General features: G+C 46.6%; 1 protein-coding gene across 10 annotated transcripts in view; it reads right to left on the bottom strand.

Annotated features, from left to right (window-relative positions):
• The window catches only part of R3HDM1 (R3H domain containing 1), a 1943510-nt gene that overhangs the window by 1111942 nt on the left and 804139 nt on the right, over nucleotides 1-27429 (bottom strand). For 9 of the 10 annotated variants that reach the window (XM_069616551.1, XM_069616544.1, XM_069616542.1 and 6 more), the window contains 3 exons: nucleotides 14747-14769; nucleotides 14598-14648; nucleotides 14268-14494 (listed from right to left, as the gene is read on the bottom strand). In XM_069616551.1, coding sequence (XP_069472652.1) covers nucleotides 14268-14494; nucleotides 14598-14648; nucleotides 14747-14769 — 301 coding nt within the window. The remainder of the gene's footprint in view (nucleotides 1-14267; nucleotides 14495-14597; nucleotides 14649-14746; nucleotides 14770-27429) is intronic. The other variant, XM_069616545.1, reaches the window with a different exon arrangement.

A 27429-nucleotide genomic window follows, 5' to 3' on the forward strand; every position in this document is an offset into this window, starting at 1 on the left:
ATAAACAGAAAGAACAAATGGCTTGCCTCTCAGTAATATTCTTTCTGACGGATGCTCCTGCAACCGATTCTTCATCTTTGATATATCCCAGCACAGCTGCTTTTCGGCAACCTTTCTGCCACCAGGTGGTGTACCACAGCCCTATCTGATGCCTCTTTATGCCAGTTTTTTTTAGAGGCGTTGCACCCCGTGACCTTAGTTCCACCCTAGCACTCTGGCACTTAAACAGCAGAACCAAGGTGTACTAGCTATCTGCCCAGAGAGGGAGGAGGATAACAAGGACACCACCTAAACTCTGGAAGATGGCCCTGCCAAAATGAGAATCCTGATAGAGTCCAAGCAGAAGTGTTTAGCAAACATGTGCAAAGAAGCCCACATAGCAGCCTACCAAATGTCCAGAACATGTATTCACCTTTGCAGAACTGAAGTGGCAGCCGGTCCTCTGGTATAATGTGCCCTGTGACCTTCAGGTACATCCTTACCAGCCAGATCATAGCATTCCAAGATACAAAAGATGATCATCTAGACAGTGTCTATTTGGTCACAGTACTGCCATCTCAAGTACCAGCATACCCAAAGACAGCTGGTCATCTTTCCAGTCCTCTCGTGCCAGAGACCAAGTAGCTGAGGGCCCACACTGGGTCCAGCCAATGGAATCTTTCATCTGCCTTGGAAGGGTGAGTCTGAGGAAAAAAGAAAGAAGCTGGATCATTTGCGAGAGATGTAAATCGGAGACCACTTTCGGGAGGAAGATGGCCTCACTCTCAACATCACCCTCCTTGGGAAAAAAACAAGCAGGGAGGTTTAACTGACAACACCTGGAGCTCACTCCTATCTAGCAGAAGTGATGGCAACAGGGAAAATCATCATAAGGATGAGCAATATTAAACTTGAACGAAAGGGTTCAAATGGACCTTCCATAAGAAACACCAGATTTAACTCTTATGCCAGACCAACGAAATGGCGTAGTGGAAATTGAATCATTGTTTGGAAAGAAAAAAAAAGAGCCCAGCTCTGGGGTCCTCTTGAAAAACAAAAGGCAAAGTACCCCTTCATAGTGCCAATCTGCAGGCCCATCTGGGCCAAAGAAAGCAGAACATCCAGAACAGAGTATGTGGAGCAAGTAAAATGGTTCAGATCACTCTACCGGACACAAACCTGAAAAAGTTACGGCACCAGAGAGAAGTACGTTCAAAACGTCCTCCAACACAAATTCCACTCCTTATATCTTAGCCTTGCAACAGCCAAGCATGAAAGTTCAGACTGCAGACGTTCGGGTGTAGGGTTTGTCCTGCCAATCGAAGAGGAGGTCCGCTCTGCGGAAGGCTGCAAGGCAGATGGCCATGTCCAGCAACTCCAGGTACCAAGTTTTCTGGGGCCAGTGTGGAGCTAAGATAATGGACCCAAACAAGCAAAGCCTCCTTACCAACAGCAGTATTACAAGGAGCAGGGGAACACAGAGCCGTTCAAAGTCCCACTTGACTGTCAAAGCATCTCCCAAAGCTCCCTGTCGAGGAAATTCCATGGAGTAGAACTATCTGCACTTCCAATTCACACAGGAAGCAAAGCGGTCCACCTGAGGGATCCCCCAATGGGAGAATACCTCCTACAGAACTTCCTGACAGAGCTACCACTCGTATGAGGCCAAAGTCGTCTCCGCAAGGCATCTGCTATCAAGTTCTCCCTGCCGGCCAGATGAGCAGCAGTCAGACATGCTGTTCTCCAGAGCCCAGAAGCACAATCGCATTGCTTCTCTGCACAGAGGTAAGGAGCACGCTACCTCACATGTTGAGGTAGTGCATGGCCACTGTTGTCTGTCAGGACCAACACAGTCTTGCCTTGTATAGATGGGAGGAAAGCAACCATAGCTAGCCTGATCGCTCACCAGCAACTCCAGCAAATTGATATACTCCAAACACTCCAGAGGAGAGCAAATGTCACTTACGATAAGATCTTGCAGGTCAGTGCCCCACCGTTTCAGGGATGTGTCCATGACTAAAATAGTTTGGGCCAGGGTTGTTGAAACACACCCTTCAGTAGGTTGTCCCTCAGAGACAACAATTACAGGTTCTTGGACACCTTTGCCGAGACCTGGAGAAGGTCTGAGGTACATCCCTGAAACAGAGACCACTGGACACTGACGCCACTAGAGCGACCTCCTGCAGAGCGAACTTCTGGCACTACAAGAACGCAGGAGGCCATAAGACCCAGCAATAGCAGAAAACCTGAGGCAGGAATCTTTTCCGGTGGCTGGAAGACATGAAACATCTGCGAGATTTAGCTACTCAGTCCTCTGCAGGAAGGTTCCGCCCAGGTGAGTGTTGCATGTCCAGTAAAGGTCCAACAATGCCTGGACTGGCGAGTGACCACAGATGAGCCAGTCCAGAGAGAGAAAATAAAAATGGACGCCTTCCCTTCTGGAGGTGAGGCGCCACCACTGACAGCAGCCTGAGGAAGACTGCAGGTGCCGAAGAGAGGTTGAATGGCAGGACCTTGAATTGGTAATAGCAATTCCCCACCTTGAATCTCAGGTGTTTCCTGTGGATATGCAAATGGAAGTATGCCTCCTGGAGATCATGGGAGACTTGTCCATCCAGTAGGACCAGGGCCGGCCTGAAGGATCTAGGCTAGGGTAACCATCTTGAACTTGTAAGCACATGCTCAGAAACCATATATTCAAGATGGAGCGATAGTCCTCCTCCTGCACCAAAAAATAGGCCGACCCTTGCCTTGTTCCATGTAGGACACAGGGTCTATGACCCCCCTTTGCCAGAAGCTGAGGGACCGGTTCCAATGGCAGGGGATCTGGAGGCAAGAACGGGCTGTCTGGTGAATGGGCCAGATGATGAGCGAAAGGTAGATGGTATCCCTGGTGGATGACTTGTAAGGCCCAGGTGTCGGAAGTGGTACTCATCCATTCCTTGTCAAATTGGTATATTCTGCCTCCAGCAGGGGAGGGATGGAGGAAGTCTAATTCAAAGAGGCTTCGCACCTGTACCCTGACCCCTGTTGGGGCAGCAGTGCAGTGCATCTGGTTTCTTGAGAAGGCCTGACCCCTTTTTACCTCTGGGTGTAGACTGTAAAGGGGCAAAAACCCATACCCGAGGGGATCGCTGGTTGGTGCTGCTGGACAGCTAGTCCCAGAGACTTTGCAATTGCCCTTGAAGCCTGGAATTTCTACAGCGATTCATCACCAAACAAGTTTGTGCCGTTAAACGGCACACTCAGAAGCTTTTCTGGACAACCAGGAAGAAAACAGAAGTTCTCAGCCTAGGGTATCGCCCATGCTGGTGGCCATTGTCCTGGCATACAGTCTGTGTATACGGGCCCGATTGGAGAATCTGATGGGAAGTATCTTTGCCATCCCTTACCAGTGTCTTAAATCTATCAATCATGTCACCCTTAGGGATGTGTTCTGCCGCCTCGGAGAGAACAGACCTAAACGCAAATAATTCATTGTAGGCCTAGGCTTGCACAGCCAAACACCTTCCTAGCACATGCATCCAGTCTTGTGCGAGGAAAAGAGGGAAGATGTCATTTTCCAATTTGCCGTGGCAGTCTTACAACTAAACACTACAGTGATGCATGGGTGGACAGGAACAGTGGGTCTGAGGGTGTTGACATGCTTTTTACTGACAGATACCGGTCTACAGTCAAGACTAAGGCCTGTTTGAACTACAGCTCAATGACTTGTGCCTTTACTGCTTGGGTGAATGGCAGTAGGGTCTCCTTCTTTAGACCCTCTGTTAGGGCGATTTTTGCACAACATTCTGATGAGGGCAGTGCAACTATCTAACCTAATGGTGGAGCAGTGCGACATCCAAAAGGAAAGACCAGACTGTCCAATGGTAGTTGTAGCAGGGCAGTCACTCTTAACTTTAGGAGGGAGGAAGGCTGGCAGGGAGGTACCATTAGTCCCAACAGACACCACAAAAGGACTCCAACACTGATATACTGTAAATATATACACTTTATAATAAAGTCACACATACAATATTTATGATATGAGACAATAAGTACACAGGTCACAAAGAACACACTGCAGTGCATTGTGCAGGTAAAAATCAGCAAATGGCCAGTGAAGGACTAAATCAATTCTTAACCTAAAAATGTAGGCCCCATACCTATAAGCTTTCAGATGCAAGAGAAAGACCTCTAGACGATATTACACAGAGTAATGATGATCGGGTTCAGAATGCAAAGGTATCAAACAGAACTTAGTGCATGTTTCCTATTACCGTCTGCATGAAATATACTCAACACATACGCCGATAACACAGTTTAACACTTAGATGTTGAGCACAGGGGATCACAATGTCCAACAAAGCCAGGAGGGCTACCAAAGTGCAGGATATATTTTAGATGGCAGTCCCTAGGTCCAGAAGGACATATTAAACATCAAGGAACTAAACAGTATCAATGCACAAGGATACAATGTAGAACATGAAGCAGAGTAATGTACAGAATTAAAAGTCCCTAGAACCTCAGGGGAAGCCTATAAAGATCCAGGGCTTGGTGGGGAACTCCAGGGACCTTAGGAGGACCCTATGAAATGTCACAGTGCAGGTGAGTACCTTGCAGTGTCACGTTTAAGAGTTCCAGTGTTGAGATGAGTGGCCCATAGGAAACAATAAGAAAAAGCCAGGTATGTTTTTTTCTTTCCACAAGTACCAAAAAGACAGCAATCGGCCCCAAGGGACAAAAGTGGAGGCCCAGAAGAAGAGATCCAGCTGAGGATTCAAGACCCAGCAGCCCCAACAGCAGAGATTCAGAGCAAGATTCAGGCCCAAATGTTAGCCAATAGGGAGATTCAGAAGAAGGGGACCTGCAGAACCAAACAGACAACATGGACCCCTGAGAGGGAGTATCTGGCACAACCCACCAACCCAGGGCCCAGAGGTAAGTACTTACAGTAGTTGCCTCCAGAAATGCCGTTACTAGGAGAAAGTAAGTAGCAGCTTCTTTGTAAAGGTTGAAATGAAGGTTCAGATCACCCAAGGATTGGCACCCTGAGCCAACAATAACCTAAACAGCCAAAAGATGAAAAATCGTCCATGAGTGCAGTGGGACCCACCACCTAGAAGTGGAATCCACAACGGAGATGGCTCCAGGAGCCATGAGGAACTTGCACACGGCAGACCCCAGCGGCTCAGCAGGCAAACGTCATCAGCGCACACACAGAAACAGCCCCTGCAGCAGAACAACAGTGGTGGCAACCAGGGATGACCCAGGCAAGCACATTTGGTGGGTTTGGGGAGTACCAACACCTTTACAGGTGGTGGTAGCTTCCAAAATCAAGACAGGATGCCTTGGTTGGAAACGGCAGTAAAATACAGCAAACAGACCCAGAAAACAGCCCTAGAATGGAAGGGCTGGCCCCAGCAAATGAGTAAGTCCAAGAGCAGGATGAGGAAATCTCAGAGGGGCACCCAGCAGCCAAGGATCCAAACCCGGAGCCATGCCCAGGCTACTGCATCCAGCCAATATGGCCACAAGAGGGCCCTAAAATGCAGCAATGGCGTGAAATTGCTGAAACTCCACGAGCAGGTAAGCAGCCATGCTTATCTTCCAAATATCCAGCAGCTCTGAGCTCAGGAGTAGGGGGGTTTCCCCTATATATTGTCCAAACCACAATGGAGGCTGCCATCTTGGGCTCACTAAGAGCCCATGTGGCAAAAATGGCAATTTTACAGCCTGCCTCATGGTTTCCCTGAACAAAGGAAGTTCTGGACACAAAACAGCTGGGAGTAGGACTGAAAAAAAACAATTAGTATCCCAATGGCTACCATAAAGGTGCATTGGGCTACTAATGCTGTAAATCGACTTGCACCCCTGGTGAAGCCAATATTAAATATTAGCTGCCACCAGCCTACCCCCTAAAACCAATGTAGGGTGATAAAACCACACTAGGGCAGAAATGGGGAGCCTTGGAGGCACCCTGTGGCACTGGATACCTTATGGGCGACCAAATACCATGTACCTTAAGTATAGAAAAAAAGTATGTAGTAACAGGGGGGGCTTTGGTGGTGAAAGGGACTTCTGCTAAAGTAAATTAAAAACCCCAAGAAAATAAAGATGGGGGGAAAAAAAGCAAAAACTAGTAGGGGTCCCATAAAATAAGACTGCAGAACCCCATAAAATGGAATTCTGCCCAACATCCTCATCCAGAATATCTGAACTCATATTGTACTTTGGGTTAGGAAGGGGCCGACAACCATAAAGTATTCACCATTTTGGCAATTAGGAGTTCAAAACCCGCCTGATTTGCGTGAATATCCGGAATGTCTAATTCTGGTGAAGTGCCCAGTTAATTTGCCTCCCACAAGATCCACCAAACACCCTTATTCACCAGAGAATTCCTCTGGGAAGCCCCCAACTTGCCTAGGTTGATGGGTTTCCAAACCAAAAGAAATGGGGTCTGCTTAATCATAAATGTCTTCTAAGCAAGCCATAAGTGCACCACTAAGAAGCGGGGCATACTCCTGAAAAATTCTGGGTCAAAAAACGGCACTTGTCGTGCTGTGAAAGGAAGTGTTAGGGTCAGAGGACCTGCATCCGAAGACCGAGTGGTGCGACCACAAGGCGGGATCTTGTCAGGGCACACAGCCTGGCAACATATATTTGTCTCTGCTGGCTAGTCTGAACGTGGTTGACTCGGACCGCACTGTTGGTTCCCAAGCCAGAGCCGTTGGACCGGGGCCAGAGCCTGTGGAGCCTCGGCAATGATGTGAAGCATCTTAAGCCTGTTGGACTCCCATTCCTCTGGAGTAGAGAATTGGGTGAGGAAAGGTACCTCTGGCACCTGATCTTCATAGGGTCCGTGGAGTGGTGGCTCCTCTTCTTCAACGAGGAAGTGGAATGGTGCCACCAAGAACCACTGGGAGACAGACCTCCTCTAGCTGTGCCTTTGTCCTTGTGGACTGGGAACCATTCTGCTGTGCTGTGATCCACACCGGGCAACCCCGAACAAGTCAGTTTGTCAAACTTCTCCTTGTGGAGGAAATTGAACAGCTTCGCCTCCCATTCCTGAAGCACCTTACAGTGCGTTGACGGATGACGCACAATTCTGCGTATCATGCCCCTCTCACACAGGTAATAAAGACAAATACGGCGGGAAAACTTCAGAGCAAACAGAAAAAAGGAACTAAGGTTGTGGGGTGCAGTGCCCCTATATATATATATATTTGCCCCCCCCAACATGTCTGGAGCAGGGCGTATGGAGGAGTCGTGCAGAGCTGTCGCAGAGCCGCTCAGCTCGTCCTGGCGGCATACAAGTTTACAAAAAGTAGCTGCACTGGGAGATAGATATCCAAGGCGAGGAAGCCATGGGAGGATGAAATCCATTGCAATAAGTCTTTCTGTTGAAGTGTTTCTCCTGGGGAGAGAAAAGGAGCAGATTAAGATGTCCATGCTGCTCCTGGAGGTGTTGAGGGCTATTTAAAAGACTGAAGAACATTTCAATCAATCATTAGGCAACTGTGAAAGCTTTTACTGAAAGTTGATGGATGATAAGCTATTATCATTTTGCCAGAACATGGCCGCCACACAGTTACAAACCTTTCAATAAAAACAGACTCTTGTCATACTTTGTATGTCCTTTAATCCAGTATTACTAACCCAGCTCACCAATTTGCAAGTATGTGAAATCATACCCTAGGAAGGGGGGCCAGTCCTAATCAATGAAAAACCCACCCCTGAAGAAGTCCATTCATATAAAGCAGGGCAATCTAAAACTTGGCTTGTTTCAGTGGTTGACAACAGGGCATGTCCCTGAGGTGCTTTACTTCGTTTTCTTGGGACATGTTTGTAAAGTGTTGTTTGTCAATTTTTTAAAACATTTATTTGCTCAGCAGTTTACATTTAAACATTTGCAAAAACAAAGAAAGGAAACAACTATCTCTGCGTATTTACATTCGAATTTAGAAAGTGTGTGAGGTGCCAACATTTCTGTAGACCAATTTTTCTTGAGATAGAGAATTAAATTCACATAAAACTACCATAAATTGGGTAACACAATGGTTTATATAGATTGAAAGTGTGCATGCCAAGACGACAGCCAGTCTAAGAATGTCCCATCGCTGTTCAGGTCATTCATTGTGGAATTTCTTGTAGGGCCTTGTCCAAGATGCTTATTCATGCATTAGGATGTCGGAGTAGGTGCAACTTTGAGGAATCGTCTGTCAGATTATTTGTGGTGGGCCTTTAGGTCCAACTAACGGATGGCTGTTGGTTGAGATTGGTCTGTTATTCTTCCATTACGTCTTTTCTTTCAAGGTGCGGCTACTATGTCAGTGCCAATCTTATGTAAAGCCAGCTCAATAGCATCATTTACGATTGTGGTCTCAAGACAGAATCTCAGTTTTTATCCTTATAAAACGCCATAGCAGAACTGTTCCCAATTTTGCGTTACTAAACAAATTATTATGCACCATACAGTTCAAAATTCTTTTATCCGAATTCTGAAATAGTAAGATGCATTTGTCTCTGGGTGTTGGCTCTTTTCTCTGGCATTAGGCTCTGGAACAGATATCAGTGAAACCTCTCCTTTCCCTCTAAAATTATGAGACCCAGAATGGCAGCTTAATCTGTGTGTTCTACTGCCTGAAACTATTTCTAGGTCTCACTGGACCTAAAACTCTTCTCAACACAAAACAGTTTATGCAGATCTCCTGCGAGAATGCCTGGCCGTTCTTTATCTTTGCCCCAACTTTCACTGCAAAGGGCATTTACAGCTATGACCAGTGGAGACTACTCATATTATGTGGATCAATGGCTTAGGCACATTGTCACAATTTCAAAAGTGCAAACTCGGCAGTGGCTTGCCTCTTTGATCTGGCCACCTGAACAGGCCTGCATATCCTGATTTGGTGCTATCCACTGGCACATGTCCTGAAGTTCAGAATTGCTCTGCCTCCTTTACCCATACCGCCACAGGTCACTGTTCACAGTACCCCTCACCGACTGAAGTACTGCCACATGTTATTGGGTTGTATATCATGCACCACTGCCATACTGTATGCATGGTCCCATGACAACAGAAGATCATCTCACCGCAACTTCTTTGATCTCTTGGTAAGCAGAACCCTGCCAATTTACCACCGCTCACCTGCTCCCTGCTACAATGCCAGTGGTTCGCTTCCCTTCTTCATGAGAGAGTGCATCATCTCATTTGAAGACACCAAAGAACTAAATCAAAGATTCCCATTCGGCTGGAAAGGCTACTCCGCTGTTGCTTTACTATGAAGGCAGTGCAAGTACCCCTACGGGGAAGCATTTTAGTGGGAGAACAACACTGTGACCTGCTACTTTAATGACATCCAGATTATTGATTCTCGGCTGCTGTACATAAGGTGGTCTGTTACTAGCTGCAACCTCCATTTCCTTTTGAAAGTATATTTTTGCAATGTCAACCAAGAGTCATCCTAATATCGAAACCTCATTAACTGAACAGTTTAAAAGTCTGTTTCTTTCTTTGTGAATATTGTATTTTTCACATTGACATCAACCATATGTAGCTTGCATACAAGCTTCTTGACATGCCTCATCAAAAGAAACCCATATGTGAGTTTATGATACGATATATGGCATTTATAAGGCGCCAATACACAAGTGTTTCAAGGCGCGACGGGGCAAGGGAGGGGGAACAGAGGGAAGACAGACAGAGATCTTACTAGGCCAGGTGACATTGAGATTGCGCAAGTGCAGGAAAGGCGGGGAGGGGAGAAGTGCCGGGGTAGGGGGAAGTGCAGTACATAAGAGAACCATAAATAAATTGTTTAAAAAAAATAAAGACAATAAATAAGAAGAGCGGCCAGCTGGTTGCAAGTGCAAGGGTAAGGGCAGACATATCAGGTGTCAAGTGCAGGTAGGGGGCTGTAGGGATACAGAGACAGTCCCCGAGTGCAATAGTCACCAGGGTGGCAGTGCAGCTGTGCAACTGGCGGGGAGGGGAGTTTGGCACATGAAAGAATGAGAAATAAACTGTTATAATAATGTGTAGGACTGTAATAGTCGCCAGGGTGGCAGTGCAGCTGTGCAACTGGCGGGGAGGGGAGTTTGGCACATGAAAGAATGAGAAATAAACTGTTATAATAATGTGTAGGACTGTACAAGTTTAACAATTGTTTGGGTTTAAGTACTGTGCTACATTCCATAATACTGTTTCCAAGTCTGTGGTAAACTGCAGGAATAAACAAATATATGAAAAGGAAATTACTAGAGAGGAAGTAGGAATTATACTCTGGGTGACTTAAGTCCAAAGAAACCTCTAGGACATAAAAAATGAACCCACAAAAGGGAAAACAATATTAAGATTACAAAGTTGTTTTGATGTATCAGTTCTGAACTAGGGCGCCAAGTTCTCTTTTTGCAGATTTGGGGTACGTATGCTTACAGATACATAGGTTTCTTTCAATGTTATGTTTTAAATACATATAATATGAATTCAATAAAAAGAAGTACAGGACTCGGCGCCATCAAGATAAATGTGTATTTGTTCTTAAAGCACAGTTATACATGAAGAAAGGAGCCCTTGTGTGATAACATGTTTCGGCTCCGCTGAGCCTTTTTCAAATCCGGGCTACACATAATTATCAATTCAAGCTCAAAATAATAGTGTATGCGCTGATCATCACAACATTGAATATTCCCAAAGATCAAAAATCAAACAACCACACCCCATTTGTGTGCAATTCAAATTGCAATAACAAATTGCCAATGCATTATTTCATCATGCCACAGAAAATGTGCATCAATACATATTACAAAATAAATACCAAATTTAGACAGAAAAGCAAGGATGGGCGAAAGGAAGGATTCAAGGGTATTAGAAAGAGACAAACATATATCATGTATATTATTACATATGTAAAGTACATAAATGAACCGAACAAGAAAAAGAAAAAGGAGAAAAAAGATAATCAGAAAGTTAGTCTTGGTTGCTCCATTCATTATGGCTCTAGTCATATTCATGTTAATCACCCATTCCAGGGTTCAACAAACAAAAAACACTATGGTGTTCTTACCCAAAATCGAAAGTAACCAATTCTTAGCACTGTTGTGCCTGTAGTAATAACGGGGTATTATCCCCAGTCACAATCTGAAACAAAGTTGGGATGAAAAAATGGGTATAACTTATAATGCCATAACCCAAAGTATACATCTTCAATACTAAATCAGTATGCTAATTATTCGTTAAGTGAAAGTCCCATCTTGGTATGATGGTATGATGGTATAACGAACATTGCTCATATTGCCATGAAAGTGTAAATGCAAAGAAATAATGTGTCCGAACTCTACCCAAACATTACATATTCAGAACACACGTAATCCTCTGAATAATTCAATCGCACAGAATTATCCTTTGTGCCCCAAATACCATTGCTGTATAATGGCGTGGTACGAAAGTATCGTGGTGTTGCACCTGCATTCAAAATCCATTGTATGCTTGCGTTCGCTGTCGTTTCAGAGACGCCTCAGGCTAGCATTGACGCTGGATTCCCCGGCCGCCATTTTTAAATGGTCCCTAACACCGGGGAAGCATATAACTTCCACTATGTGGATACAGGGTAAAAGTATAAATAATAGTGTGTTAGTCTAATCCCCACCAATAAATGAGTGGCTTTGCAGTATAATTTCACATGAAGAGGTTCAATTAAACATGGCAAAAAACCCAATGTTAAATGATTGATATGAATTCATCGTTTCATACACTTGGTACTAATTAGACCAAATAAAGTTTTTTAAAAAGGGGTCTCCTTTTCGCATTCCCATTGAATGCAACTTCAGACAGTGTAATGACACTAGTTCGGTCATTAAATAAACTTAGGACTACAAAAAATATACAAATATGGTTGGGAATCTAAATAAACCTAAATAAAGTCCCAGGGTTGCAGTGCGTTATCCCCTACAAGAAAGAAACCATCTCACTATTGGTATTAAGACCTGTATTTGTCGAATTAAAGTAATGTCTGGTAGTAGTGATGGACTGAGAATGGATTTCAATGTACTGGCTCTTCTAAAAGTCATACCTATGGCTTTTTGTGTATAGCCTCTCTGTCTGAACCGTTGTTGTAACAAATTACCCAAAATCAAAAGTAACCAATACAATGGATTTTGAATGCAGGTTGCCACAGCGACGTGAGCATACGCTGTCATGGCAACCGCGCACGCCAATGACAGAATATAAAATGGCGCACGGAGTCGACATTCGTATTGCTTGCCGACGCGTGTGATTATCGAACGGAGGAACAGAGGTAAGAACAGGACTGCTTATTAAGAATATAGTTGCTGTTTCTTAAAATCATTGATTAATAGTGCAATAGGGAGCTCGAAAGAGCACCAGGAAAATACACGATTTCGTGTTTTGTCCCCTTTACTATTTTTTGTAAATTGTGCAGCACCACGATACTTTCGTACCACGCCATTATACAGCAATGGTATTTAGGGCACAAAGGATAATTCTGTGCGATTGAATTATTCAGAGGATTACGTGAGTTCTGAACATGTAATGTTTGGGTAGAGTTCGGATACATTATTTCTTTGCATTTACACTTTCATGGCAATATGAGCACTGTTCGTTATAACATCATACCAAGATGGGACTTTATCACTTAACAAATAATTTGCATACTGATTTAGTATTGAAGCTGTATATTTTGGGTTATGGCATTATAAGTTATACCCATTTTTTCATCCCAACTTTGTTTCAGATTGTGACGGGGATAATACCCCGTTATTACTACAGGCACAACAGTGCTAAGAATTGGTTACTTTTGATTTTGGGTAAGAACACCATAGTGTTTTTTGTTTGTTGAACCCTGGAATGGGTGATTAACATGAATATGACTAGAGCCATAATGAATGGAGCAACCAAGACTAACTTTCTGATTATCTTTTTTCCCCTTTTTCTTGTTCGGTTCATTTATGTACTTTACATACGTAATAATATACATGATATAATTTCTGTGGCATGATGAAATAATGCATTGGCAATTTGTTATTGAAATTTGAATTGCACATAAATGCGGTGTGGTTGTTTGATTTTTGATCTTTGGGAATATTCAATGTTGTGATGATCATCGCATACACTATTATTTTGGGCTTGAATTGATAATTATGTGTAGCCCGGATTTGAAAAAGGCTCAGCGGAGCAGAAACATGTTATCACACAAGGGCTCCATTCTTCATGTATAACTGTGCTTTAAGAACAAATACACAATTATCTTGATGGCGCCGAGTCCTGTACTTCTTTTTCTTGAATACTGTTTCAGGGACGGTTAGGCTTTCTCTGCCGTCCAGTTACAGTGACCCGCGACATCCCGCTTCACATCTTTAATGACCAACAAATCAACAGAAATTCCCACTCGATATTTTTCTGTTTCATTAATCCAAGGGATTGGAAGTTGTCGCCCTGCAGAGCAACGGACTACAAAGCCACATATAATATGAAGCCTCAATTTACAAAACGCTTTACCTAAATTCACCCCATTCATGCAAGTTCATAAAAGGAGTGCAGGGGATCACAATCATGAGAGGTATAATAGAAGGATTCTACAGCAGGTTATCTTAATTTGCAGCAAAAGCTGTAGTGGTGCAGATTGAATGAATGTATATGATAGTCAAAAGATGAGAGTAAAGGCTTTCACTTGAAATACAATTAATGTCTACTGCAGACAATAAAAAGAGACACAGTCACAGCTGAAGTCTCTCTTGCTTGACTCACCAGACTGAGTGCAGATGACTATCCACTGCTCCTCTACCCTAATAGTCAAATTATTAAACACAAGAAACCCAGCATAGCAGTTCACATGGCTAACAATGAGCCAGAGATGGCATGTTTTAATATAAAATAAAAAAGCATAACTTTTCTTCAAAGGATTTGATAGGTTCCTCTTTAAAGGCTACTGGAAAACGTGAGTGTGTGAATCCTTGTGGTGCATAACCGTGCTTGTACAATTTTAATGAGCAGTATAAAACAGTATGATCATATTTTATTAGAATGACTGATTCACACCCATCCAAAAAATAAAAACAAAACGCATGTATTGGTATATAAAGAGCCTTTGCAGGAATATGAACTAATGCCAGCTGTAAATGAAGCATTTCCCCCCCCCCCCCCCCCACTTTTGCATTTCATGGTCTTCATTTGCTTCTGGGATTAATTGTATCCTTAACAATTTATAGAAAGATAGTTCAATTTTCTTACATTGCATAATCTTCAGCAAACTGCTACGACAGGTTTGCTTTCCTATTCTAATACACTGTACCTGTCTTGGATAGCCTGCCCGTGCTTTTGCTGCTTCCAGAGCTGTCACCTCTCGTCAAGACTGAAATCCCACTGAAGCTGCTGGCTTTGGTTACAGCTGGTTTCAGACTTCGAAGGGAGCTGTCAGAGTCTGTACTGCTCCACGGACGAGGTTCAGAATACTTCACTTCGTTCTCTGTACTGCTATGATGACTATTGCCAGATCTTCCAGCTGTGTCCCTGTTAATCCTATTATTAATGTTTAACAGTATTAGTCATTTTATTATTGAAACAATACCATAACATGTACGAAGACTGATAAAATGCATTAAGAGCTGCATAAAGAAATTACCTAAATATCTGACGCCTTTGTTGCGTACTATTAGTCTCCTCATCAAGAATTCTGTTGGCAGTATTAATGATAAAGTTAATTATTAGTGCATCCAAAAAGAAAGAAAAAATAAAAGAAAATAGAACGTGTTCATGCAAAATGGCACTTACCTTTTTTCAATCAGGTAGCTTTCCTGAAAAAAACCAGAACAAATGGGTTTGAGAAATGAATTACATTCACCAGTACTACATAAAAGATCAGATTAATGAAATGTTCATTGTGAATATACATTGAAATACATCTTAGTATCTAGATTTACGATAAACAATTGCTTGCATGATGGTAGCAAACAAACATTTTCATATATTCATTAAATTGTTGCATTAAATGGCTCGTTAATAGAAGAAATCCACAACAGCCCCCAATATTAACCATCCATTATATTTAAATAACAATTAAGTTATTTATTAAGACAGAGTACCAATGAAGCATTTCAATCTACAGGGGGGGCAGTCTCATAAAAGATGCACATATTTAATTATATATATAAGACTCAGACTATACTACACTGAATTGGGTTGATTGAGCTATGTGTAAAGTAGCACTGCCCTGGAAGACAGTCAATTGTCTGGAGCAAACCACTTGCTTTTTAGCCAATGTGCATACCCACAATACCTTGCTGATGTAGCTCTGAACTCGAGGTGTATTTCCAGCAATGGACACTAGGTGGCATTATGATATATGTGTCATAAGCTCATAGCTCAACATCTCAAGGTACCCGCCCTGCTACCTCCCTTCTCCAACAACCCTGAAGTTCTTGCTTTACAACCTCTTCACGAGGCCCCCCGTTTCAAATCCTGGACTCCCCGGGCATCTCATACACAAACTATGCAGATGACACCCAGGTACTGATCCCCCTCTCGGGAGACTACCTGCCCGACCAGAATACCCTGAACTCCATTTACTCAACAATTCAATCCTGGATGGCAGAAAACTGGCTATGCCTCAACAGTGAGAAGACCGAGCTTCTGCTGGTGGGTTCACCATCCACCTTGAGTAAACTAGGCACTCGATACTCCTCCTTCACCATTCCCATTCCCATCTCACCATCCATCAAAACCCTAGGTGTCTTCTTAGAACCTGACGTGACCATGAATAGGCAGGTCAATGCCATAGCCGCCACATAAGCTTACCACTCCAAACTCATCAAAGCAGTCCGACCATTCCTTTCCCAACAAAATTGCCTAACCATCGCCAGGGCCATCATTGGATCAAGGCTCAACTACTGCAATGCCCTATTCATAGGAACCTCTGCCAAGAATGTGGCCAAACTCCAAATTGTTCAAAACAACGCACTCAGAGCCGCCACGGGTCTCTCGCGTAAAGAACACATTTCAGAACTCAGTAGACAGGTCCATTGGCTTCCAGTTAAGCAAAGGATCATCTTCAAAGCCCTAGCCCTGACTCACAAGTGTCTCCATGACCTCGCTCCTCCCTATCTAGCACAGAGAATTACCAAACCCTCTACCTACAAACCGTCCAGATCCCAGTACTCTAACCTCCTATCCATCCCTAGAACACGCAAAACCTGTGTGGGCGGCTCTAGTTTCCCTTCAGTCGCACCCGCTCGGTGGAAAGCCCTCCCACCACACCTCAGGATCATTGACTCTCACTCAGCATTTTGCAAAGCAATCAAAACGAACCTCTTTGTCTGATGTATCTTGTGATGTAACCTTTTATGTTCCAAAACATGTGACCCTGTAATATTAACAAGTTCTCTCATGGGTGGCTTCATTGTAACCCTCAAGTAAGCCACCTTTAGCTCTGTTACAGCGCCTCGATGCCTGCGGGCTGTTAGCACGCTCTACAAATCCAAAAAATAAATAAGGTAATCAACGGACGAGCCAATATAGCCCTAATGACAAATAAAATTGGAAATCCAACATGGCTGCCTTTAATGGTTAACCATTGCACAATAAATGAGGATTCTAGTGTTTCTTAGTAAAGGAAGGGACTTGCATGAAAACAGGAAACCGGTTAAATAGGAAATACACATTATGTCATTAACAATTCAACGAAGCCCATTTTGGGTGAAACGCGTTATTGTGCGTTTGTTTTTTCAATTGTCCACCTACAAGCAAATAAAGGACTATTACCACAGTGACAACGTGGGTCTGTGGCATGGTTCTTGGATCGGAAATGGAGGAGTGCCGCTGTAAACTGCTTAATTGCAGTTTTGTTTGATATATATATATATCCATATCCAGAGTGGTAAACAGGTTTGTTGTTTTGGAGAAGGTCTTCAACAGTTACGGAAGGGGGTTTTACAGCAAACAATGAAATACCGTGAGAGTTATAGAAAATTGTGTTTCTAAAGAACATCATTCCCCTAGGTGTGGGTCGGCAGGCTTAAGCAGGATTTCCTAAGCTATCGCAATTAGGTTTGCCTCTTCCCGGGGCCGATGGTCAAGGTTAAGGAGAGGGAAACTCCTACAAGATCTATTGTAAGAGGACTTAATGTCCCAGTTCAATGTCCAGTGCTCTAACTATAACCCGATTTCTGAGTTGTTGCACCATGGAAGCATCCTTCTGTTCACTCAGTCTCACTCTTTAAAGTTCCAGAGCATCATTCTTCTTTGGCCTTTGACAGTGGCTTCTAAAGACCAATGCTTTCAAGGCATTTGTAGCCATTGTTAGCATCCTTGTATCAGGGTAAGACCAGGGTCCCCCACTCCATTTCCCTAGAGGTCACCTCTACAGGCTCTAGCAGGGATTTCTGCCCTGCTGCCTGGATACTTTTCAGGCTGTCATTATCAACTACCAGCCAATGATCGACCTCCTGGGAAGGTGTCCATTACAGGAAGCTGGTGGTTCTTATTGGATGTGATCCCACAACAGACTCACTATTCTCTTCACCTTCCGGGTGCAGGGCTGTCTACTGGGTCTGATCCAAGTGCAGAGCAGGCTGATGGCTTCTCAATTCTGGTGGTCTGTCTCTACCACCAAGGCCTTGGCTATAGCCTCAGGCAAGCTGCGTGCAAAATTATCTAGTCTCCTTAACAAATTCTGCCTCCAATCTACTCTCCTGCTTCCTCAGATCTGCTCTACAAAATTCACCAACTCTCTGGACACAGTCCTAACTCCCTCACTGAAGGCCTCCTGTCTTATATATGGTTTCCAATGATCGAAGTACCTCAATGTGTATATGTTTGCTGGACCCTTTTCGTTGTGGTCCTGCCACTTTCTCATGCGTTTCCTCTTCCAAATTTATCAACATGTGTGGTGCATCACTTGGTTATTTGTGCTTACTAATTGAGTAGTGTGTGGATTGTGATGAGATGGGATTTTAAGATGCCTGGCCATCATATTAGACTCAGGCACTGGAAACCTGCCGGCCATGCTGCGCAGTGGCTCAGCTACCAGCCTGGCTGCTGGATTATTTGCTGTGCTTGGGTTTGTCCACTACAGGCATAGCTCATGAGTCATCACTCCCTGTTGGCGGCGGTGTGAGGATAGCCCGATCCGACATGGGAAGCAAAAGATGGTTGCCGCACTCCGCAGTGAAATGCAGCCAGGAGTACCATCTCCCTGGATGAGCATGGTGTGAAGAGAGGAGCAGGAGAGTCCTGTACGGCAGGTTGCCGTGTTCCGGAGCACATTCATTCGTCTGCACCTCTCCCTCCCACCCCTACATTAATCCGTCTGCACCTCTCCCTCCCACCCCTACGTAGGCGGGGAGATGAAACACAGATGACTTGAGCAGGCGCTACGTTTCCACGTGTGCTGTGGGCCTCCAGGCACCAAGCCGCAATGTTGTCAGCGGAATCCAGCAGCGGCAATCAGGAAGGAGTCCCAACTTCAAAGACGGGATCGGCGGAGACTCTGGGATAGAGACTGGTGTCCGACAGTGCTGGAGTTAGGTGACTGAAGCGCCCCAGCAGCAACCATTATATCACTCATCTACCCGAGCGGAGGACCCGAATGTAGCACACAGCCCCAGCCCACTCAGACAGCCCAAACGGTTCAAGGAGTGCGGACACTGAACAGAAGTGATTTCTGTGCTAACATCGCTCTGAAGGCATATTATCAACACTTAAGCAACCAGATACGGAGGAGTGGGACGATTGAGTTTAGTGGAAGCCCCACGTGGAACCAGGGTGGTGTGAGGCGCTAGAGGGCAGGGAGGCACCCTGGAACCCACAATATACGAGGTGGGCAGTGAAAAAGCCACACAGTCTGCAGGACCACGTTAAGTACTGCTGGAAGCTTCCCAGGTGGGAGTGGAAGCTAGGGAATTCACCAACTGGGGTGCAGGGCAAGACGGGCACCCAAAGCTGACAGGCAGGGTAAGCGAACTTCAGCAAAAAGCAGGACCTCCCAAGAGAGAATGGGGGTTTTACCAAATTCATGCCTCTACGGGGGATAGCTACTACTGGGGACTCCAGGGAATAACCGGATAGGAGGATTTGCTCGCTCCACGCTGCTTCAATTGTGAGGATCCTAGTTATCCTGACTTGCAAACTCGCATATGGAAAGGATGAAAACCAGCAAATCTAAAGAAAAATCAGGGGCAACAATCAGACACATGTTATAGCACCCGAAACTACCAGCAGAGGTTCACCCACTACTTGAGGAGGAGGCTCAACCGATCACGAAGGGAGACGTACAATGTCTGTTCCAATCAATTCAAAAAGAAACGGCGTCCTCGGGTAAAGTGCATTTCAAGATCTGACACGCACCGTGCAACAAAATGAATCCAAGCTGGATTGACCTAGAAGAACAAGTTAGTTACTTTCTTACCTGGTAACTTTCTTTCGATGCGATGTTCCTCTGACGTATTCCACATCTATGACAGTAATGACCACAGCTGTGCTGCCTCTGAAACTTTCTTCGACGTAGGCGTCCTGTGTCGATGACGTTGATCCGCTGTCCTCGAGGGCCTCCGTCGAGGGTCGACGTCACCGGATGTTATATATAGGACACACGGTGCCCGTAGCCTCAGTTTTAATTTTTTTCCAGAACGTGTGGCACCAATCTCCTGCCAGTATGACTGCAGAAAGCCTTGGGGAAACGTAAGCTGCAATCGCATAAGAAATTCTGTAGAGGGGCAGGCTGTGAGGGTGCGATGTGGAATACGTCGGAGGAACATCCTATCGAAAGAACGTTACCAGGTAAGAAAGTAACTTGTTCTTCGAGGGGTTCTTCGAGTTCTTCGAGGGGATTGTGTCCTCCGACGTATTCCACATCTATGACAGACTCCCAAAGCAGTACCAACATATGGAGGTGGGAAAAGAATTTTTGAATTTTAGAATGTCCAATCAAATTGCATGAGAGGACCGCCTTACCAAAGGCCAAATCTTGCCCATGGATGGAATCCAGGGAATAGTGTCTCACAAAAGTATGGACAGAGGCCCATGTGGCTGCTTCACAAATATTACGAATGGGAACACACCTTTGCAGGGCAGTGGAGGCAGCCACACCTCTAATAGAAGGAGCCTGTAAACCCACTGGAGGGTCCTTACCCACCAACAGTAACATTCACAGATTGTTAAAATGATCCATCTTGACATGGTCTGCTTGGAAACAGCTTGACCTAAACGCCTTCCAGCGTATCCAACAAAGAGCTGATCGTCCACTCTGACCCGGGACATACGTGAGATATAGAAACTTATAGCTCTCCTAGGATCCAACCTATAGAGCCTCTCCTCTTCCTTACCCGGATGCGGAGGAGGGTAAAATGCTGGAAGAATTACCTTCTGATTTAAATGAAATTCCGACACAACCTTCGGTAGAAAAGAAGGACGAACCCTAAGGCCAACCCTGCCCTTATGAAACACTGTGAAAGGTGGCTTGGCGGAAAGTGCCTGCAACTCACTCACTCTGCGAGCGGAAGTAACCGCAAGTAAAAAGACAGTTTTAAAGGTCAACAGTCTCAATGGGCAAGAATGCAAGGGCTCAAACAGAGCTCCCACTAGGAATTTCAGAACTAAGTTCAAATCCCATCCCGGTACCTGGAAAGGTGACAGGGGAAACACATTAGTTAGCCCTTAAAAAAACTGAGAAATCAAAGGAATCTTAAAATAAGAACACTCCTCAGACGAGCGCTTAAATATTGACAGCACCGCCAGGTAACCCTTAATGGTACCCACTTGCAGGCCCCATGTGAGCTAATGAAAGCAAAAAAGACAGAACCACAGGAATTGAACACTGAAAAGGATCCACATTCTGAACTCTGCACCAGTCGCAGAACTTTATCCAACGGCAAAGGTACGGGGATTTTGTTGCGGGCCTTCTGGCCGAAAGCAACACCTCCATCACGTCTTCATGGAGTTCCCAATCCTTATACCTCAACCTTTCAGATACCAAGCATGAAGGCTGAGAGACTGGACCTCTGGATGGAGAACACGACTCCCCTCCTGTGAGAGCAGATCGTCTCGATAGGGAAGACGGCGTGGAGGGCAGATGGACATGTCGAGAAGGTCCGGGTACCATGCTCTCCTGGCCCATGCCGGAGAAATGAGGATCATTCGGGAACCGATCCTCAATACTTGCGGAATGACGGGGACTTGAGGCAACGCGTACAGCAGTGGGAAGGACCACTTCACCACGAACGCGTCCCCTAAGGCTCCTCTTGGGGGAAATTCCTGCGAGCAGAACCTTTCGCACTTCCGGTTGACACTGGTGGTGAAGAGATCCACTTGTGGGGTCCCCCAAAGGGCGAAGATCTCCAACAGAACTTCTTGAGCCAGCTCCCACGAGAGACTGTGCTCTGCTTGCTCAGAGGGTCCGCCGCCACGTTTTCGTCTCCGGCCAGATGAACTGCCGAGATCAAAATTTCCTGCTGGATGACCCAGAACTAAAGCTGCATCGCCTCTCTGCACAGTGGGAGTGGCCCTGCCCCCCCTTTTTTGTTGGGGTAGTGCATGGCCACTGTACTGTCTGTCATAATCAGGACACTCTTCCCCCGCACAGGCGGCAGAAAAGGCTTCAGGGCTAGCCTCACAGCCCGCAGCTCTAACAGATTGATGCGGAGTCTGGACTCCGACGGAGACCAACGACCGCTGACTGTCAACACGTTGACTAGAGCACCCCATCCCGTGAGGGATGCGTCCGCCACGATCGTCGCATCCGGCCAGGGTAGCCAAAATGGTGCTCCCTTCATCAGATTGCCTTCGACAACCCACCACAGAAGATCCTGGGCGACCGAGGGCGGCACCTGAACGGGATCCGACATCCTGCCGGAGGACTGCGACCACTGCATCTTGAGAGCCCACTGCAGAGATATCATCCGCAGCCTGGCCTCTGGCATCAGTAGAATGCAGGATGCCATGAGGCCGAGCAACCTCAAGAACTCGGACGCCGGGAGACTCTGGGCATGTTGAAACATGTCCACCATCTGCAGGATGTGATGAGCCCTCACCTGGGGAGGCGAACACTGCCCCAGGGATGAGTCGAGCACTACTCCAATGTACTGGAGCCGCTGGGTAGGTGTCAAATGAGACTTCTTTAAGTTGAGGGAGAAGCCCAGCTTGTGAAGGGTGTGGCAGGTGACGGAAAGATGATCCAAGGCTTGCTCGGGAGAGCGCGCCCTGATCAACCAATCGTCGAGGTAGGGTTAGACGTGAATCCCCCTTTCCTGAGATACGCTGCCACCACCACCATCATCTTGATGAAGACCCTCGGGCGGAGGTCAATCCGAACGGCAGAACCCGAAACTGAAAATGCGAGTAGCCAACCGCGAACCTCAGGTACTTCCTGTGCTTGGGATGAATCGGCACATGAAAGTAAGCATCCTTGAGGTTGAGAGACACCAACCAATCCTGAAGTTGAAGGGCCTGGAGGACTTGAGAAAGAGTGACCATCTTGAACTTGTCCTTCCTGAGGAGCTTGTTCAAACCACGCAAGTCCATAATGGGTCTCAATCCCCCGTCTTTTTTAGGGATCAAAAAATATGGGGAATACCATCCCTTGTTCCTGTCCGCTACAGGCACCAGTTCTATGTCGCCTCTCTCCAGCAGGGATAGGATTTCCTGCGCAAGGAGCGTATCTGGATGCTTCAAAGAGAGCTTCCCGGTGGATTGTCGTGAGGCTTCTGCCGGAAAGGAAGACAATAGCCGTGGGCTATGATCTCCAGAACCCACACATCTGAAGTAATGGCACGCCATTCTACAAGATGCTGTGTCAGCCTTCCCCCAACCGGCGAACCATGGGCCATGGCCTCATGACTGAGTGGAAGCGGCTGCGGCAGTGCCCGAGGGCAAGGAGGCAACTAACCGAGCGGCTGCGGCACCTCGAGTACCTTGTTTTCCACCTCTGGTACTCCTATGTTGGCCTCTTTAGTAGGAGAGTAGTATCGAAAGGAATCTCCCCTCCATTGCTGTCCCCTAGGACAAAAAGGCGGAGATTGACGTACTGCAGCGCTCAATGACTTTGCTGCAGCTTTGGAGGTCTGCAACCTCTCAAGGCTCTCGTCAGCCTTGCTGGCAAAAAGATGGACACCATCAAAGGGCATGTTCAGAAGCCGGTATTGTACATCAGGAGCAAACCCGACTTACGCAGGTTTGCGTGGTTGCGGATCACGGTGCTCGCCGCCATGGACCGGCTGACACATTCTGCCACGTCCAGACCCTGTTGACCGGATTCACACATGGCATCCTTGCCATCTTGCACGAGGGCTAGAAAGCCATCCCGTTCCTCCCCTTCGGGAATATGTTCAGCCGCCAAAGATACACAATTCCACAGAGTGTGAGTGAATCTAGTGAATCTTGCTAAGGCACAAAAGGAGTTGGCAGCCTTTAAAGCCCTACCTCTAGATGAAAATACTTAGTTCGCCCAACCATCGAAGCGCTTGTCGTCCCTATCAGAAGGGATGGTAGGGTACGCCGCCTGCTTCACTGGGGCAGTGGCCGCCTTCACCACCAAACTCTCCGGAGTAGGGTGCGCTGACAAGTAGCCGGGTTCACCACTGACTGGACAGTATTTTTTCAGTAGCGACTTAATCACTGCCGGGAGACTCTCCGGAGCAGACCAAGCCGCCGTCACACTTCTCTGTAAGGCCATACGAAATGACAACACCGGGTCAGTGGGTGGACCTTCGTCCAGGATGTATGTCAGATCATCCTGCAGAAAATCCATAGGTGGCGCAGACCATCCCAAGTACTCAGTCACCCTCGACATGAGACGCCTGTACGGGGACTCGGCATGTGTACCAGGCTCAGGCCTGCCAAACTCAACCTCCGGGGAGGTGTCCAGACCACTGGCGTCATGTAAGGATTGACGCAGGTCTTCCATCTGGCTATGACCAGACAACAGGTCATCAGGTACCTCAATAGGCACAAGCCCCTCCTCATCCAACCCTTCATCCACCTCTGAAATGTAATCCAAAAGGTTGGAATAAATCCACTTGGGATGAGGGAACAGAAAAAGGCTCAAAAATAAGCCTCACTGACTCAGAAAGAGCCTTCCTCTGAGTTTCCACCGGTCTCTGGGGAACCTCTGGCAAATTCTCCTCAAAAGGCGTCGAGAGTGCCGATGGAATCGGCGTTGACCGAGGCGCTGATGACTTTGACAACGGCTTCGAGGGCGGAGCCCCGTGCGTGTCCTTCAACGACTTCCTTGGAGCCTCGAAAGAGTCCCTTGACGGACATGGCGCCGACGGCGTCAATGCCTTCTTAGAAGGCCTCACAGGCTCCGACGGTCTCGACGGCGTCGAGGACAGGGACCTGGCACGGCTATGTCGATCAACCTTGTCCGATCGGGACCTCGACGGCTCCCGAAGATCGCGCCGACCGCCCGAGCCCGAAGCTTCTCTCAAAGGCGCGGACGGAACGGTGCCCTGCAATTATAAAATCGCAATCGGCTGGCGGAATGCGTCCCATTCCACTGGCGATGAATGCTTGGTGGGACAAGCAACCCGCCGTCTGGCGGAGTCCTCGGAGGAGGACGGGGAAGGCAACCAGTGACGGCGCTTCCGAGAATGCCTAGAAGAGGCAGAGGAACGGCAGGAACCACTCCGGGACCGAGACCCCCTGGACTTACACCGACACGGAGAGTCGCCCCTCGAGTCGTCGGTCGAAAGCCAAACAGATTTCAACTTGCAGGGTTTAGAAACCCCAACTACCGTTAATTTCTTATTCCGCTCGCGCAAGGCCTTCGAGGTCAGGGACTGGCAGTCGTCGGTGGCGGGGCTTTCACCTAGTCACCAGAGGCAGACGTCGTGCAGGTCCGTAATGGACATTTTAGAACCGCAGTTCGGACACTTTTTGAAGAGCTACTTCGGCGTAGAAGAAGAGGAAGACATCTTCACAATCGAAGTAACGATTTTCACAATCGAAGAACAAGAATGCAGCGTGCCGAAATTCCGAGGCGAACACGTTCGTGGAAAAAACGGAACTGAGGCTACGGGCGGCGTGCGTCCTATTTATAACACCCGGTGACGTCGACCCTCGACGGAGGCCCTCGAGGACAGCATATCGACGTCATTGACGCAGGACGCCTACGCCGAAAAAAGTTTCCGAGGCAGCACAGCTGTGGTCATTACTGTCATAGATGTGGAATACGTCGGAGGACACAATCCCCTAAAAACAGCCTTTTGAGAGCAGACACAGTTCTACGATCAGCTTGAGCGGAAGAAAAGTCAGAGGACACTGAAAATCGTTTCCGCAGGAATAATATACAAATAAGAGGTGTGCCAAGGGAAGTCTTGGATCGAGATCTCTAGGGATACGTCCGGGGTATGTTCCAGGAAATACTGGGAGGATAGGAAGCGGCAGACCTTACACTGGAATGTACACACAGGATATTTTCCAACTTCCAGACAAGACACAACCTGGTACCAGATGTCCGGGTACAACTTTACATGTTTAAAAGCAAGGATCTCATTTTCCAAAAAGCCAGAGCTAGAGGAGATATCCTGTTCCCGAGAGTCGACGATACAGATATTCCAAGACCTCTCCCAGGGAACGATATAACAACGCAGGCAAATGAAGCCGCTGACAACATGGCTAACTGAAAAGGGGATCCGCTATAAATGGGGATAACAGTTCCGAATTCTATTCCAAATGGATGGCTCAACATCAGTTCACTTCACTGAGGGCAGCAGTAGAAACCTTGAAGATCCCAGAAGCGGAGATCCAGGTGCCGGAGGGGTAGTCACCCGAAACATTGATTCCTCCATTGTCGCAATCCACATCAAGGAAGAAAAGGTGCCGCGATCGCAGAAGACCATCAATGGACCAAAGAGAAAGGAGCGGGGAAGAGGAGACACTAGGCTGATAATCGGACAAGGCCGGCCACCTTCACAACAGCTGCTCATTAGAGAGCGGTCCGTTGGCTTTCCAGACCACGCTGCTATACAAATGGGACACCAAAGTACTGTACTCCGAAGAGGATGATGGGGACGGCAACAGCAGAACGGTTATTATTGCAAATAGTCCATAGTTCTAAGGGCAATAGGACCATGTGCCATGGTTCAAGCAAAGAGCTTGATGAAAACCTCACTGGAGGTTGCATTTCTATTGGGTTGTGAGTTCCTATTGTTATTTAATTTTTTGGGTCTTTTTTTATTGACTTCTTTTGAATGTGGGTTCTCGTGTTCCAACAGGGAGGGGGAGACATTGTAAAAGGGGAAGGCGAAACACGATCGGGTGCTTGAAACGGAGGGATGGGGGGGTACAGTTAAACATCAGCACAGTTCGGGCAGTGGTACTCATGGGGTAACATGGTTTGAAGAGACTTTAATACTAAGTTGTGTCCTTAAAAGTTCAGGGCCTAAATTCACCAAGAAAGTGGAAAAGTGTTTTGTCGAAACTGATCGACCTAAAAGCGGACATTGCTCTCATCCAAGAGACTCATCTGTTAGCTCGGGATGAAGTGAGAATGTGATCTGGATGGTTTGCACATCAGCACTATGCCTCATCAGCTAGCAAAAAGGCAGGAGTTGCAATCTTAATAGTAAAAAAGGGTGGATGGGCAACCAAGGTCACACTGGAATACTGAGACAAAACAGTGCGGAAATATAAGGTAACCACTTCTCCCTCACATAGGACAGGGTTGTGGGGCAATGGTGAATTCCCCCCAGAATTAGAGAAGGGGAGATTTGTCCATTGGAAAGAAGGAGGCTTACATACTTTGGGCCAACGGTTTCAGAATAGCCCCCGCACATTTCAGGAGTGTAAGCAGACTTGTAACTACATCACAGGATCACTAACCCACGGGTGGTCCTAAAGGGAAAATTATAGGTTACTCACCGTAGTGACTAAGTCCTTATTCTCCTTTCTTTCCTCCATACTGCATGGGCATCCCTTCCAAGGGACGGGAGGCGGAACCTTTTTCACCAGAAAAAACCTTCTTTCCCTTTAAATTTAGAGGCGTGCGGGGGTGGGGCCCAGGGAGCACATGCCGCCCTAACTCCACCCTCCGGCGCCACACCTCAGTCCCCATTGAGGGGTCGACAATAGATTTAAAATTGCCTAATGACACCAGTATTATTGGGGGGGATGTTGGTGGGACGTATGGAGGAAAGGGGACTAAGAATACATTAGCCACTACGGTGAGTAACTTATAATTACTCTTACATCCCGTCCCCTTTCCTCCATACTGCATGGGCGATTACAACTGAATGTAGCACCAGGGTGGAGAGGAGACCCTTCCTAAGCAAATAGGTTCCTGAGAACTGCCTGTCCGAATGCCGCATCAGATCTAGAGCCGGCATCCAAACAGTAATGCTTGCAGAAAGCCGAGGGAGTGGTCCAAGTGGCTGCCCTGCTTATGACTTGCCAAGGGACATGGCATTGGAATGCGATGGCCGTTGTCTTGGCCCTGACTGCGTGGGCATGCATGTTGGCTGGGAGTG

Source organism: Ambystoma mexicanum, chromosome 9, assembly GCF_040938575.1.
Source record: "Ambystoma mexicanum isolate Mex_15411 chromosome 9, UKY_AmexF1_1, whole genome shotgun sequence".
In the NCBI taxonomy this organism is placed as follows: domain Eukaryota; kingdom Metazoa; phylum Chordata; class Amphibia; order Caudata; family Ambystomatidae; genus Ambystoma; species Ambystoma mexicanum.